Here is a 17,414-nt window from a genome sequence, read left to right on the forward strand (position 1 = left end):
TTTTCACAGACATTTTTATCCCTCAATACAACCCTGTTTTCACACAACATCCTACAGCCCCTATGATAACTATAATTTAGGGCAGTAGCCACCCGAACCCAGGACCTGACACATGGCTGCACGGAGCATTTGCAGTGTAAGAAATTCTTAAGTTCTTAATTGCAAATAAACTCTTTTGACAGAACCACTTTACCCGAGATCGCTGGTTTGCAAACAGTGCCACTGGTACCGGCTGATGGATTAAAAAAAATAACAACAAGCCAGTGAATACAATTCTGATACGATGAGGAGTTTATGACTTCCACGCTCCGTGTTATTTCATTACTTTTTAAAAAGAGACAGGCATCGGCAGACTTTCAGTGCATTAGTGCCACCGTCTAAAATGCATCATCTAATTGACAAAACAAAGTGATTTACCAGGTTCATTCTCTCTCAACCCTTTCCCAAAGCGAGATTCTCACTTACCTGGTGGCAACCCTGTAAATTTGATTCTCTCCCATAAGATGAGTAGGAGCCCCTTTCTGTTTTACCTGCCAAGAGAAACAACAAAAAAAGTGTAAATTGTGTTTTTCCTTAAAAAAAAAAAATCTCCTCCAGGTAACAGACATCCACTTCTCTTCCCCGATGTTTACATACGTAAAGTAGGCACTACTGGCAATGTATACAAGCAAGACAGTGAATAACACTTCCTCACTCTGGCTATGATAAACTGGAAAAAAAAATATCCTTCATTCCTATTCTTAGCCAAACTGCTCCACACTTCCAAAAACTGTCATTCCAATGGCCTCCACTTTCTCTAACAAACAAATTGTCATTCCTTATTTTCACTTTCTTTCTCTCTCACAAAATTTAAACAACTTCATTTTTATTTACACAGCAGGCAAATTATCTAGGTAATGACCCTAGCCTAGTCATTCCCATTGATTATATTGACACTTAATGGTGAGGCCAAAGCTAATCAATCAGGGCTCTCCAGATGGTGAATAAAGCAAAGAAACTATTCAAAATTCTGGGACTCTCTCTCTCTCGTTTACTTAAACTCCCTTTCCCAGGAGTAAAGTCCATCATGATAAAGATGATCATGGAATTTACATTTGGGAAAGAGGGCTTTTGAAAAATTGCCCACTCTGAACCCAGCTTCAGATTCTACCAGTAGAACAAGGGATAATGGAACGTCAATGTCTTGTGCCAATTCTAACAACCCAATTTTTATCTGTAGACTGCTCTACAGAGATAGATAAAGGCTCAGATGCTATTTGGCCATATCTAAGGACAGAAATCAAGGCTGCTCATTTGTTTCTTTTAAAAGTATGTTGAGCCTTAATAATCAGCAAGGAAGACAATGAAACCACATTATAAGAGATCTAAGCAGTAGAATACACCTAGTGACATGTAAAGAGTCCTTACAGAAAACAATCCATAACAGGACATTAAAAAGGGCTAGTGCCGCCCACGTGCCCAGAACACAAAGCCCACCCCACCCAAGACTGAAGGATACTGTTTTCCTTCAAGACTAGAGCTTAAGGTACATTGTCCTCTTTACCCAGGACTATACTATTCTTTTCTCCAATGGGAAAATTCAAAACTAGTATTTTGAGGGGCTGAATGGATCCTTTGAAGTTTACAATGCCCAAGTTTTCCCCCCCTCGACTCAAGTTGAGATAAATGTTAGAAGTAACAGTGTTCATTGTAATCTTTTAGTTCAATGACAATGCTGTTAGAGTATGCCTTCCTGACACCACACAAGGAATGTGTCTTTGATAAATCTTATATCTGGTCAAAGGCATACCTTGTATGTAAGTCACTATATATGTAAAATGGAAGATGATTTTGAAGAAAGCCAAACCTGAGACTTAACATTAACCCTCTTCCCCAGTATTACCTTTTCCGCTGACTTCAGTGAATCTCAAACTTGGGAAATCACTCCCCCCCCCGCCCCCAACTCCTGGTATAGTGTTCAGTGCAGAGTAGAAAATCAATGCCCATATCAGTTTCAATTCCAATGAAACAGGACACCATCTCAGTCCTGGGAGGTCTAAGAGAATACCGTTCACTGTATGAAGATTTTGCATTAAAGAATAGATGCATTTGCCTGTTTCAGAAGTATAAATGGTCATAAAGACATATTTACTCTTCTGTGTAAGTCAGATGTAAGCTACTTATAGTCTTTAACTTCTCTTTATAAATATTACTAACAGAAAAAAAACTCTACCTTTTATGAGCTATCAAATGATGTACGTCCTTCCTGAAGCTCTCGCATCTACAAAGCTTCCCTACAACCACAACATGATTCACTTTGACCTAATATTCACTTGTTTAGCAAACAGAGAGGCAGGTAGAGAGGTCAGTAGAAAGGCAGACAAAACAGACAGAGAGAAAGAAGATAGATGAGGTAGAATTTACTCTGACTTCCTAGGAATTTGAACATCTAGCGTCCTGTTTTGGTAATTTCCAAAAATTGGAAGGAAGAAAGGCTATCTATTTCTTTCTCTAGAAGAAATTACGGAAGCTATCCCCTATAGAAGAATTTCACCACCTGGCATTATTTCCCAACTCAACTCCAGCACGTAGACCTGGAGAGATGAATTTTCCTACTAGGATTTGTCTCAATTCATATATGTATATAAGTTAGGTCTATTCCTTTCATTCTCTTAAAGGTAAAAGGGGTCCATGCAAATAGTAAGGATGTGAGAGAGAGAGAGAGAGCATGAATAAGAATAAATGGGAGAGAGAAGAGAGAGGAAGGGAGGACAATAAGGAGAGGGAGAGGTGGACTGGGAAAGAATGGGGGGGGCGCAGGAAGGGGGGGGGCGCAGGAAGGGAGAGGCGGGGAGGGAGGGATGATCAGAGCATGCATTCATGCCGCAGAGTCCCCGAAGCACTCTTGGCTGCAAAGCCCCAGCATTCTTTACTATCATATCACATACAGACTGCTTAATCTTAATTTCGCTTGTTAAAAAATATTTATCCAGATACAAAAATAAACCCACTGCAAATTACAAGTTGTCAGGGTTAAAAATCTACTCCTGTTTGTGTGGGGGAGGATAAGAGACCAGCATAGACATGAATCATTCTCAGTAATTTGAGTGTTTCCATGACATCAATGGGCACCCGTCCAGGACTCTGTCGAAGTCTGTGAGGTACCAAAGAGGCAGCGCAGCCAGCAGGAGGCTGGGAGGTGCACTTTTTTTTTCCTTTTTTTTTTTTTAAGGATTATGCTCCTTGTAAAGATTTCATCTGTAGCATCCACTTTTACCATCAAATAGATCGCTCCACAGATCCTGAGTGAACACATTTCATTCTGATAGTGTAAGCCTTTAACTTTTATTACATCTTTTTGTTCCCAAATTCAACTATAAATCTGTCCTCAGAGTCCAAACCTCTGTTTGGGAGCAAAATAATCAGGGACTGTGGATAAACCCAAGCACCTTCTCAAACCTATCATATCTACTCCTCTAATTTCCTAATGACAAAAAGCAGCCATTTTACAAAGACACCTCATTTCCAAGGGAAAAAAAATATACATCTTTTGTGTAAATTGTCCATTAAAAATTAGCTATGGTCTTGACGTCGGTCTTCTGCTTAAAATGTCCGGGAACATTTGTTTCAGATAATAAAATTCTCAAGAGCGCTGATAATATGTTTGAGTAGGATTCTTAAGTAACTATCTGTGCTCGCGAACACAAAAGCTCCTAAATATGTGTGTTTACTCTATGTCAGGCATGCATTTTTGTCACTTATACCCACTGGCTGGCGCGGACAGCTTCTTTCCTCCATCCTTCGCCACCGACCTCCCCCCGTCCCCACGATCACAACGGAGCTTTGAAAGAGCTCAAGATTCTATTTTTCCAATATTTAAAAGAGATAGCAGTGATGAACAAACCCGGCGCGTTCACTGCAGAATTTTCGAGACAACCCTCCAGTACTAGAATGCGACAGCCGCTGCGGATATTTTTTGGCACCAAGACAATGGTGGCACTGCCAAGCCCCATGGCTAAAACTACTCAAAAGAGGCATAAGGGTAGCATTAATCGCTCAAGTCTTTTACTGCATGGAGTACTGTTGTCCATATTTTAAAAACTAAAAGTACCCGTTAGTAACATTTGTTGTATGCCCACCAAGGGGCGGGGGAGATTCTGAAATATACACCAGAAACAAATCTTGTCAAGCATTTGATTCATTTTATACCTAAAAGGACCAAATGTTAAATTTTGCTGCTGGTGACGATTTGCTGTGCATGAAACGAATAATCTAACCTAATGGGGTACACTGAAGGCTGAATGAAAGCTACAAGAGAGGATTTCATAAACTAAGTCGACATATTGGCTAAACAACTTTCTTCTGCAAAAATGATGTATACAAGGAACGAGTAATACTATGTCACAATTTTTTAAATTAAGCAAGAAAAACGCTGTAAATGAGCAGACACAACATCTGTCAATCAATCCTTCTAGAGACAAAGGAGCTCAACGCGCAGCCCCTTCTCTAGAACAAGTCGGCATCTACAGTGAGCAAACAATCAGGAAAGTCAACACGTGTTTTGTCCAAATTGAACCCATCAGCTGTTAAAACCTATATTTATATTTGATTATTAAAAATGGCACCAATGGGCAATCAATAAAGGAGTCACTTGCTTCCTCTGTTGCCCTTGAAAAACTCAAGCTAAGCAGAAAATATAAGCTGTTTCCAATTATTTTTAAAGACCAATCCTTTTGCTGATTTATTCAATTGTTCTTTATCTTGCTGCCCCACGAAGGATAAGGAAAAAAAATTTTTTTTTAATTTAGGAGGAGTATGATTAACAAATGTCTATTAATCCTAAATTTAATACTTTTATATTCTTACATAATTTTCCATTTGACTTCTGATTTTTCTTCCAATATATCCATGGTATCCTATTGTAAGGGAATGCCATGGGAATTGGATGAGAATGAAAATATTTCATGGAGGAAAAAATTGGTCTCGTAAGTTCATTAACTCACAGGGATACATCTAAGAAGTATCACCTTCGGTAGATTACTATACCTGGACAGTTCTAATCCATTTGGAAGGAGTGAGAGACAGGCAACAATAACTTATCCATAATACGATTTCTGGAGATAAGCTGTGACATAGATGATCCCACGGGTGGTTGACCAGTAGGATAACAACAAGGTCATGTTTGGGTTTGTAGCCTTTCATTCTTAAAAGGCCACTTTTAACATTACATATAAATGGTAGGGGGGCTTCCCTGGTGCCGCAGTGGATAAGAATCTGCCTGCCACTGCAGGGGACACGGGTTCGATCCCTGGTCTGGGAAGATCCCTCCTGCCGCGGAGCAACTAAGCCCTTGCACCACAACTACTGAGTCTGTACTCTAGAGCCCGCGAGCCATAACTACTGAAGCCCACGCACCTAGAGCCCGTGCTCCGCAACAAGAGAAGCCACTGCAATGAGAAACCCGTGCACCGCAACAAAGAGTAGCCCCCGCTCCCTGCAACTAGAGAAAGCCCACGTGCAGCAATGAAGACCCAACACAGCCAAAAATAAATTAAAAATAAAAACAAAAATAAATTTTAAAAAAAGGTAGGTATTTCACCCACCACTGAAAAAGATGCACCTGTATAGTGGAACATATTATCCTATGAAAAGCCTTGATAAAAAAATTATCTGATGCTGTAGGACAATACCCAGCAAGGCTGTTTCATCGCTAATCCTCATTCTGGAAACTGAAGAACCAGCCTTTTTTTCCCTGCCACCAGACTAAGGAACTCATCACAACCGTGTGTGAATCAGAATAAATCTCTGTCGTCCCTGTCCCCAACCCCAAGCCATCTTTGGTTACCCTATAATTTTGGGGGGCATGTTGAAAAGAGTATTTCATTAAACAATAACGGGAAGAGTGGTTCCAAAAATATACATGAGGTTATAATTTACAGTTCTTTCATCTTTCCCACGCCTGCCTTTTTCTCTCTTGCGCACGTAAGAATACCTGAGTCCTTGTCATGTATTACCCACTACACAAAAGGGTTACGTAGATTGATTCATTCAATCTACACAACAACCCTGCGAGGCACGTAATATAAACACCACTTTACAGATGAGAAAACTGAGATACAGAAAACTGCCCAAGGTCACAAAGGCAGTAAGTGTTAGAGCCAGGATTCAAACCCTGCCAGTTTGATTCCCATGGCTGGGCTCTTAGCACTATTCTGTGCTGCTGGAATTTAAACTCTGAAAAAAAAAATCTACAAATAAGCGAGAAGCCCAATACTGAAGACTCAAATCCCAGAGCTCAAAACACTCATGAATTTGATATGAAATTAATGAAAGTGTCTTAGAGGTGGTGATAATTTACATTTACATGGTGGTTTTATTCCTAAAAGGTCTCTAGGTACTTTAAAGCTGTGCATATGATGTACGCCAGAACCTGTGACGTCACACAATAAACTGCAACCATCTCTATGTTAACTGGAAGCAACTAATTGACAAAAACATGGCAGCAAACTGCATCTCTACACATTCCATATGTGAAGAACATGACTTCATATCAATGCACAGAGAAGAGTGAAAGTAAAAATATAATTATAATATAGGACAACACAACATCATTCACAAGTGTCTTCCGTGGAATAGTAGCCCGACAACAGGCTCCAAAAAACAAAAGGGAGGCAAATCAAAAGGCCCAGGAAATGTTACAAGCTGTCTATATCCCTCCCTGACAGGCAGAAATATACACTGTATCCTAGCATGTTAAAGCCTCTGAGAAGTCCTGCAGTGGAGACATTTAATTTCATTTAATATAATCTTTCCTAAATTTATTTGAATACACATACCTGCCCCATCTTTTTGCCTATTAACACAAGTCCTGAGGAATCTGAGAAACTACTACTTTAAAAAACTTAACATTTCAAAGCATGCACTGGGTTAATATATGTTGGTAATATTCTATCAAATAAATAAGTTTAACATTTGAATTTTATTTTAATTGACCTAAAAACATCTTTGTCTTGTTGTGATGTTTCCATGCAGATACACCTTTGTGGTTCTGACTAGCCAGTCAACTTTAATTTTCCCTGATTCTAGCTTGGAGGTGAGAGTCTGGGTTTACAAGAAGTCAGAAGTTGACGTTATTCTCCTGATTTCTAAAATTCAGAGAAGACCACTGGTTCTCTCCTGCAGAATCTTACTATACCAGGAGGCATTTAAAAAATCCAAATTTAATAAATTTCATGCTAAAAGAGCTACGACTCAATTCCAGCAGATAAAACAGTCATTCCACAGCCTAGAAAATTCTCTTCATCCCCTTCTTCCTAAACTGAGAACAGAAAGAAAATTTAGGGGAAAATTGATCAGGCACATAGCTTGCAGCAAAGGATGCTGGGAAATAGGGGCCAAGCCATTTTCCCAGGAAAGACTAGCATCAGTGCTCACTTTCACTGATGTTCTTAAATCATCAAAGTAGAACCCTCAGTAATGATCTAGAGCTCTGACCTCAGAAAATTATGAGTTTGGGCTGCTTTCTGTCATTGATGCACCCCATCTCATCCAGACACTGCACTGCCTTCAAAGCAGCGAGTGTACCAAAATTCCAGAGTATCTGGATACTTAAGAGAATCTCGAGGCACCACCAAAACTCTGTATTTGGGGCGATTCTGAACATGGTTAGAATCTATATTCAATTCTCCTTGAAGCCCTCACATTTGCAAAGCACTATATAGTGTGCAAAGTAATTTAACTTACATTATTTAAGACAACAACATCCTAAGAATTCCTTAGATGGGCATTTCAACCCCTATTTTTATAGAGGAGGTCACTAAAATTCAGAAAGGGTAACCCGCTTATAACAAATAAAAGAGGTTGTACAGATATTAAGAGACGAAGCTAGAACATAAATTACCAATTCCTGTACCAAAGCCTGTTTTTACAATACGCCGCCACTTCTTGGAGTATTCCAGATGTATTACTGGTTTCTATTGTGGTAACAAAGATGATTCCACCTGTCTTTTTCTCACTATGTAGCACAGCCCTCTCCTCAATTTGTAGTAAGTCAAAGAGGCATTCTCGAGTCCTTTGATGGATGAAAATATTAGAACTGGTAAACATTTTGAGTGACCGCCCTCTGGGACACCAAAAATCACCTTCTCAATGCAAAATGAAAGTACTGCCTTAGAGATTATTTCACCTACACTAGACCAACAACAGCCAGAATCATCCTCTTCCTCGGTGTCACTCTTGGGAGAAGTGCACACATGATCAAATGAGAACACGTGAGTTTTATGCTTTCTTTTCCCAGTGCAGGAAAATCTTTCATTGAAAATAACACTAATTCCACAGAGTGTGCAATTAATCAACATAATCATGGGGATAACTTAGCTGTTTGGGGAGGTGTGTCAAATAACTCTTTAAGGCCACTAAAGTGCCACTTGAGCCACCAGAGTAATGATTTTCTGAATCAGCAATTTGTACAAGGGTCCCCTAGGGGCCTGAAGGACTAAGGCTAACCCCGAAATCACTCAACTTACTTCTAATGAGTAACTTACCACTGGTTTTATGTGAATAAGATCTTAATGGCTCTGCCTGCCCTATTTTATATTTTTATTACAGTTTGTGCCTATGGTGACTGGGTATAACCAAGGCAATGAAAGACTTTGTGAGGGCCTCTGAAGAAACAACATATGCATTTGAAATCTTATTTTTTATCTGAAATAACGTAATAGTTTTTCATGTAAAAATGAAAAAGGTCAATCTTGTGATACACACTAAAGGCATCAAAAGCAAACAGAAATAAAATATTTTTGGTGTACTCTTAAGAGGAAAGGAAGATACAGGATGGGTGTGGAGAAAAGCAATCTCCCGAAATTCAATCCTATGGCTCAAAAACCCTGCCCATCATGAGAATCATCAGTAAGACTTTTCTTAAAACAGATTCCTGGGTTCTCTACCCCAGGGGATTTACATTCAGTGGAATGTGGTCCAGAATCTCTATTTGTTTTAAATAAAATTCCACTGGTTAGTCTAACAAGCCACAGATAAGAGTAACCAATTTAAGTGAACAGGTTCAGCCTTCAAGGTTACATTAGGTGAAACTCTAATAAACCTGGTAACCTGTTAGATAACCAAAAAAAAAAAAAAAAAAAAAAATCAATGACTATCTAATCCAACCTATTTAATTGGATTTTTAAAAAGTAAAAAGTGTTGAGCTCCAAGACCCTTTCAGACAGTTACATTTTGTGGGTTAGAGAAACATGGGTTAGAGAAACCTCTTCCTGGCAGTGTACTAGGCCTTTACATTTGTTCATCTCTGCTCATGAAGATTGGTTGTGTTAAAGAAATTCAGCTCACATTACCAAGCAGATGGCCCTAATAAACAACAGAATTCCAAGACATAAGTGTCCTGGAGGTGAAAGGACATTCCTTCTATCAGCCCCACTGGCCACTGCTCTGAAAGTATCTCTTCCCCCTTTCTACCCTAAGACAGAGGTCGCCTTTAGACTCCAGGATCAAGCTCTAGTGAGCCCGACTTGGTTTGTTAACCTAAAAGGGCCCTTCCACCCATGTATTCCCCACATCCATGCTCTACTGAAGGCATTACAAGTCCATGCTGGGGGAGAGAATCTGGTCCTTTGATCCCTCTGGAGGAGATCGATGACATTTCTGGCCAGATGCAGCAGAGACAATATCATATGAGTAAGACTTTGTTGCCTGGGTCAATTATTTGGAATTTATCAGCAAATTTTAAGAAAATCAGCAGCTACGTTTTACTGTGCAAATTGCTTTCAGCAATAAATTATGTGCTACCCATTAAACTGATGTTCTAACAGAGTCTTACTAATATTAAGTGTAAAAAATAATAATGACCAAACTCTGAATTAGGCACATCAGAACACAAAACAGAAGAAAAGGTTTAGTATTATGTTTGTTATAAAGTGTCTACGTAGGAAAACTACATATTTTAGCACCACGGCATGTAAGAGATGGTCTCGGTTTTCAAGCTCAGCTCACGACTAACAATTAGAATATAACCACTATCATCTCTTAAAGAAACTACATGCATTTGATATGATACTCAAGAATGCACAAAAATAAAGGAGGTGGAGGTCTCATGAAAACTTTAAATACAGGTTACACATATGTATAATACAATAAGTATTACATATACACATAAGTATATAAGTAACATTTCTAACCCCAGACAGAAGATAATCCAAATGTCATCTATAGATGTATCTGTAATATATTAGATAACCATTTCTCAAGTCTTAGACTATATAGGTTTTATATTCCCTAAGTATACAGTACTGAGAAGTTGGGGGTGAAATAGCCCACAATTCAAAATACAACTCAGGGCATTCACAGAGCAGACAAAGAGCAGGGAGAATGCCAACCACTGAGCCTGCCCTTCAAGATCAACTTTAAAAGAATGGCCCCATGACGATCAAGCTAGGAAGGAAACAGGACCAAACTACTCAGAGTCCAATTCCCCTGTTAAAGGAAGGTGATGGTTCACAGATAGAATTACACAAACCACTAAGTTCCACACTGTGATGTTTAAGAAAAACCTCCCAATTACTGAATATACGAGCATGACTAAATCAAGAGAGGAAGGCGGGGGCCACAGGAAGGAAGGGGAGAGGCAGAGGAAAGGATGATGAGGGAGAAGGCAGAACGGAGGAAGGAGAGAGAAGGGGAGTAGTCAGAACAGTGACCGCATCCTATCAAAAATGTGCAAGAAAATAAAATCTATCACGTGGAATAGATGTTTACAGACAGCAATTTTCAGTTCTGAAGCTTGCAAAAATGATCTTCTGAACAGCTTTGAAAGAGGTCCAAAAACCATGAGATATGGAAATAAATATTTGTAGGGTGGCTCTGTGTACCTACCACATGTTGGCTGATGGTACGTCAACGACGAACGTTACTCCCAAGGGTTAAGAGTTTAGATGGGTGAAATGTTAGGGAGCAAAGCCAGTAATGTACATTGTCAGGGGTATAATGGGAATAATGAGAGAGCACCTAACACAGCGTCAGTGTGGTAATAGGAGACAAGAGGAAAGACGTATATTCGAGATTCCACGCCAGATACCATTAGAACAGATTTAGTGGGAAACGGATATTAGTTAGAATGCAGTTTGCAGTTATTTGACAATGTTAAACAAATCAAAGTAAATAAAAACTAATACTTACATGATTTATCCAAAACAAATTTTAAGGTAACTGGTACCTCAGATTGGAAAGATGGAAAACAGGAAAAAACTTAGATGACATTTCCCCGCTTCTCTAGCTTTAAGTTCTTTGATCATTCCATACGTTTGGGAGATGATTTGGGAGTTTTTTGATGGAATCTGCTTACAAATTAGAGAAATATGCAAAAACAAAAGAATTGTAAAGATTTAAACGATCCTCGCCACAGAGTAATCACCGAATGGATTCGATCAATTCATTTCAGAGAGATGTAGAAATCACTTATACGTAATTAATTTTTATAAAGAATTTGATGGAAACTTGTGAACAAAAATTGCTGCTATTTTAAAGGCATATTCATTATACAGAGCCCTGGTCTTCACTACCAAGACCCAAGGATACTCTCCACCCAAGCAATGGCGGGGAGGCAAGATGTTCCCTCTGTAACCGCCCTTGTATAACTCAGTCCTGCGACCTGAAACCATCAGTGATTTGCTCCATTAACATCTTACACTCTATAAACAACAACCAAAGGAGCCAAACAAAACAAAAAAAGGTTCCACTCAAACTCCAATTCTCAATGTCTGCCAGGGAGAATAGCTTAATTTGGTCTTTAAGGAAACCAAAAATGCCTTTACAGAACATTATGGTGCAAATACAGGCTCATTTTCCTTCACAAAGCAAGCGAAAACAGTCAAGTCTATAAGGGAGTTCTCTATAAGGCATTAGCTACTACATACAAGGAGTCATGTTTCAAAATTTCAATGATTTATCCTTTTCAAGTCCATTCCCAACTCAGTAAACAAGAATTCTTCTTGAGTGTAATCAGGCCAGGAGAATCTACGAAAGCAACGGGAATACGATTAACGGTCATCTGAAAGCAACCACTTAATAACTCAAGAGTGGCATATACGGGCTTCCCTGGTGGTGCAGTGGTTAAGAATCCTCCTGCCAAGGCAGGGGACACGGATTTGAGCCCTGGTCTGGAAAGATTTCACATGCCGCGGAACAACTAAGCCTATGCACCACAACTACTGAGCCTGTGCTCTAGAGCCCGCGAAGCCTGCGCACCTAGAGCCCGTGTTCCGCAACAAGAGGAACCACCTCAGTGAGAAGCCCGCACACCGCAACGAAGAGTAGCCCCCATTCGCCGCAACTAGAGAAAGCCTGCACGCAGCAACAAAGACCCAAAGCAGCCAAAAATAAATAAATAAATAAATTTATTTTTAAAAAAGAGTGTCGCATACTTTATATGTTATTTGAGCTATTGAGTCTATTTAGCAAAAGCAAACTCCCCCCAAAAAACCCCAAACAAAAAACCCCTTCATTTCCTAATAAAAACAAATTAACTTCCATACTCAGTATTAACCTACAACTTTATAATCACTGCAAATATCTGATTGTGTAAAAATATCAAAACAAAACAAAAAACAAAAAAAAACCAACCTTGAAAAGTAAAAGAAATTAAGAACCCCACATACCAGTCATTTCAATGTACGCCAGCAGAGGGCACACAAGCCCCAACAAGAGCTGGCTCTGGCCAGGTACCACCCAAATTCATTTAGGACTAACCCTGACCAAAATTTGAATACAGAGAGGGGGGAAAAAAATCATCCTATCAGGGGCATCAATAAAACAAATGTGCTCAGTTTAGGATTAGTAAGAAATATACAGTAGTACACTTTATTATTCAATACTGACTTTAACAGAGATTTCTTAACTGCTTCATGGAAAGTTGTTCTTTAAAAAGAAGTAATTCTTCTTTGTATAGAAGTGAGGTTATATCAGTTTTCAAGGCCACTGTAGGTTTTATAGATCTATATGAAGAATTATCTAGAAAACATGAATTTGTAGAAGTAAATTAAATGTTAAATTTCTAATACATAAACACACATGTTTTGGTAAGTATATTAAATTACCCTTTGCCAATAGACAGTTTCTTTTAGAGTAATTCCATGTGTCATATACAAATCTATTAATTTTTGTAACCCTAGAGCAATCAAATATGTACCATTTTATGGTTAAATTGAGATACATAAGTTACTTATTTTCCCACTGGTTTGTGCTTGATTGATTATTTGTAAGTTGTCTATTCTGGGTCTTTGTATTATAATATTAGCTTTGGGGTTACAGTAGATTTTACCAGAAGAGTATCTCGCAGCTATGTATGTACATGTACGTGTAGAAAGGGCACTGCTTATTCTTTTAAAGGAAGTTATCCTATAGATGCAAAAGTCACAAACTCCTCCTAGCCCTTTCCGAGCTTTTGATTTCAGAAACAATATCACATATTGAAAAGAAAATATGAATTACCTCATGAAAGCAGCAAATTAAAACCAACATCAGATACTGTAGTTTTTACATTTACAGATAAAAGTTAAATAATCCACAGGATGTCCAATCTCTCATTTCAAGTGCATTTGAATAAACAGAAGGTTTCAAGATGGAAAGCTTAGTAGGATAATTAACTGCTAGTTGCCCATCCACCTAAATGATCATTTCAATCCCACCTCACTCACTAAACAAAAACAATGAAGCCATGTAACATCGCCATCAGGTGATTTTTTTTTAAGCATTCTCGGTAGATTTGAGAGTTGAACTTAATTTACAGCATCTACCAACCAGGTGGTATAGGTTACATGTAGGTCATGATAAATAACACTTATCTTTTGGCCGATGTGGCTACACCCTTTCTGCATAAGTTAAAATGATGATGGTTTATTATTCCAAAGCACTCAATTCTGAAATGTTTACACAATTTGTTAAGTCCAGGCAAATTTAAATGATTCTGACATGCAGCCCGCTAAGGCCAGCGATGGGGATAATGCCTCTTTACATGGGTAAAATTTTGTGGCATATAGGTCACTCTCTTAAGGGGAATCAACTGTGTGTCTCTTCTTTGCGTTTCCACCACAATCCTTCATCATGCAGCCTGGAGCTGAGAGTGAAATGCAAGAAAGGAGCCGAATGCTCAAAGCAAAAATCTGCTTCCAGGACAATCCATTATATCTGACAAGTTAAATGTTCCATGGTAGGCCATATGGCATCGGAGCAGGCCCGACGATGGAAGAGGGGAACTCAGCAAATGCATCACAATTAAGGAGTTTGGCTACAGACTTTCCTTTGAATCACTTTCTTAATAAATTTTAAATGCTGTTCCCCCAATTTGTAGCTGAATCCCTTTTCTGGGATAATTTTTAAAGGAGTCCCACGATTTCTTTCTCCTCTCCTGACAGTCCATGCTGAACTCTAGAAGGTTAAGGCACACAGGGCCATTTTTATCAAAGGAAGTTTCAAAGAGGAGGACCTGTAGCCTCATTTCAAAAATTTCCAGACAAATTATATGTAGAGCCTCTCTGTTCACTAGATTAGAATAGATGTCAATGAAACTGGTCATTAGAATGAGACATTTACATGAAACTGATAGAACATTAAATAAAACCAGTTTCCATTTTCAAGTCCAAAAAACCTGAAAAGCTGTATAGTCACAACTGGCCTCACCAAAAATAAAAAAAAAACCTCTGCCTACTTCTGCTAATACCATGTTCTAGAGAAGTCTTAGAAGCTTTCTAAGACACTAATTAAAACCAGGTTGTCTATAAAAATAAATATTTGTTCTTAGAAACAATGTAATGTAAATATAATTTGTATTATAATCAAGGTATGCATTTATTACATTAAGGGAGAAGAAGATGAAATTAATGAAATGACCAAAATAGCATCATTAGGCCACAGTATTCCATTACACCATTCGTCTCAGTAAAGAAAACAAATCCTTTCTGAAGAATTCTCAGGAAGAGAACTGAACCTGTAATAAAAACAGAAAAAGCTTTCTACAGAAGTATCCAAACTCATCTGGTCCAGTGTCAAACATCAATTTTATCAACACCCTCACTTCCTGGGGATAATGCCTTCTTGAGCAAATTTACATAAAACATGATGCGTGTGTGTGTGTGTGTGTGTGTGTGTGTGTATAAATTATAATGGTAGGTTTTTCTAAACAATAATGACTATCGTTTAAGTATTCACACTGGTTTTACAAGCAAGAAATTCATAATGATTAAGAGAAACATGTATGCATCTTTCCGAACGAGAAGACACTAAGACTCATTTCCCTAAACTATTTTCACTCTCCATTTCTCCAGAGGGTCACTATTTCCCTCAAATGTACCCGCTTCTGCCTTAATTAAGAATAACATTATTTCAAAGAGCATATACAGATACTTTATAAAAATGGATGACTTTGCTTTATGTTTAAAATTATGAACATATTTTCTGGTGGTCCTAAAGTTACTATTTGTTACTGTACTCTTATATTTGCATCTCCTTATTTTTTCATATGAGACAATTTATTGAATTACGAAGATGCTTATGTGGGTTATGACTGGCAACTTGTATTAAAAATCAATTGTTATAGCTCTTTGTATTTTACCAAGTGTTTTCACATACATGCTCTTATAAGCTTCATCATAATTCTGTTAGATAGGTATCATTATTATTATCATAATACTTTCATTCTATATGTAAGAAAAAAGGGAGACTCAGAGAGGTTAATTTATTTGTCTTAGGGCACACAGCTATGAAATGGAGGAGCCACATCTTTTGCCCAAGCCTACCTCTAATGTCAGCATTGTACTGACATGCCATACCATATATTACACGAGGAAGCATGACCATTAAAAAGATATAGGCAAGTATTACTTAGGAATATAAGTACACTTTTCACACATTTTCACTGCCTATTCAAGAAAAGTAGCCAAATTTTTTGGTATTGTGATAGAATCCTATGCTTGGGTTTACTAGGAGGAATGAACACATACTCAACACACAATTACACTTACACACGAGCACATACACACAAAATGTAACCAGGCACACCTCAACACCAACAGAGTGCATCGGGCCGTTGTGTACTGTAGAGCCTATTTCTGTGTGTCCAGATCCACATTTTTATTACTAATTAAAATGTCCAGACGGCAAAATAACACCTGATCCGAGGGATTTTTAAGTACAGTAATTGTCAACGTTCAGCCCCTACACTGTTAACAAAATTGGCCTGCCCTGAGTTTTATATTTGCTGTTTCCAACCTATCAGTGTAATGCAGTTAAAACTTTAATAATCTGAACGCCAGTATGTCCACATTAAACTCTTTACCAAGAAAAAAAGAGAAAGATCTGATATTTAAATCATCACCATTAACAGAAAGCTTACACAGGCCACATAGCACAGGGAGATCAGCTCGGTGCTTTGTGACCACCTAGAGGGGTGGGATAGGGAGGGTGGGAGGGAGACGCAAGAGGGAGGAGATATGGGGATATATGTATATGTATAGCTGATTCACTTTGTTATAAAGCAGAAACTAACACAACATTGTAAAGCAATTATACTCCAATAAAGGTGTTAAATAAATAAATAAATAAATAAATAAATAAATAAATAAATAAATAAATAAATAAAAAGAGAAAGTTCATGGACTCCAGTAGAACCGAATGTCACAACACAGCAACACAATTGGGTTTTATGGGGGGGAAATACATAAAGAAGGCAAAGAGTGCGGCCCTTTCCCTTCATCTTTTGTTTCATAGGTTCACTGAGTCATAAAAAATTTTTGGATATATTTGTGTCCTTTAATTTGGGGGGAATTTTTATACCACACATAGGTACAGATCTTAATCGTTAAGCAAAATGTTCATTATCTTATAAGCTTTTTAAAAATATGGATGCGGGCATGACCCCTGAATGTCAGGTTAGGCCTTGCTCATGAATAATATACTCCGGGAAATCACAAATGCTTTTAAAATGTTTAAAGCAGTGACTTCCTAATCCTAAATGGATTCTTTTTTTCTCAAATAAACATTTTTTTTTTGCAAATATCTAGGCTGCTTTGATACGCAAATGTTCTCCTAAACATTTCCACCAGCCAGCCACTGAAATCTCTCCACAGACCCCAACCAATGGGAAAGTTTGCAAGGGAAATAGGAGAAGCAACTGGATGAGAATCCTGCCAGGAATCCTGGCTTCACGGGCCACAAACAAATGTGAATTTTCTTGCAATACCTGAAAGAAACCTTGTGGATGTTTTAGTGAAACAACTCCTTTAAAATTCTCAGTCATGGAGCAGTAATTCTCCCTGATTGAGGCAATAGCTTCTGGGGAGGGTACAACTGATCACCACCCACAGGTTTCCTATTTCAGAGTTCAATAACTCCAGGAAACGTGGCTTGCTGCTGGACAGTGAAAATCTCATCAC

At 38.3% G+C, this 17,414-nt stretch overlaps 1 protein-coding gene across 14 annotated transcripts in view; it reads right to left on the minus strand.

The window, feature by feature from the left end:
* The window catches only part of TCF4 (transcription factor 4), a 352,696-nt gene that overhangs the window by 175,722 nt on the left and 159,560 nt on the right, over nt 1-17,414 (minus strand). For 12 of the 14 annotated variants that reach the window (XM_036874762.1, XM_036874761.1, XM_036874759.1 and 9 more), the window contains one exon: nt 466-530. The exons of 1 other annotated variant lie outside the window; for it this stretch is intronic. In XM_036874762.1, coding sequence (XP_036730657.1) covers nt 466-530 — 65 coding nt within the window. Of the gene's footprint in view, nt 1-465; nt 531-2,212; nt 2,230-17,414 lie in introns of those variants that run through there. One more of the 14 variants, XM_036874773.1, reaches the window with a different exon arrangement.

Source organism: Balaenoptera musculus, chromosome 14 (genome assembly GCF_009873245.2).
Source record: "Balaenoptera musculus isolate JJ_BM4_2016_0621 chromosome 14, mBalMus1.pri.v3, whole genome shotgun sequence".
NCBI lineage: Eukaryota > Metazoa > Chordata > Mammalia > Artiodactyla > Balaenopteridae > Balaenoptera > Balaenoptera musculus.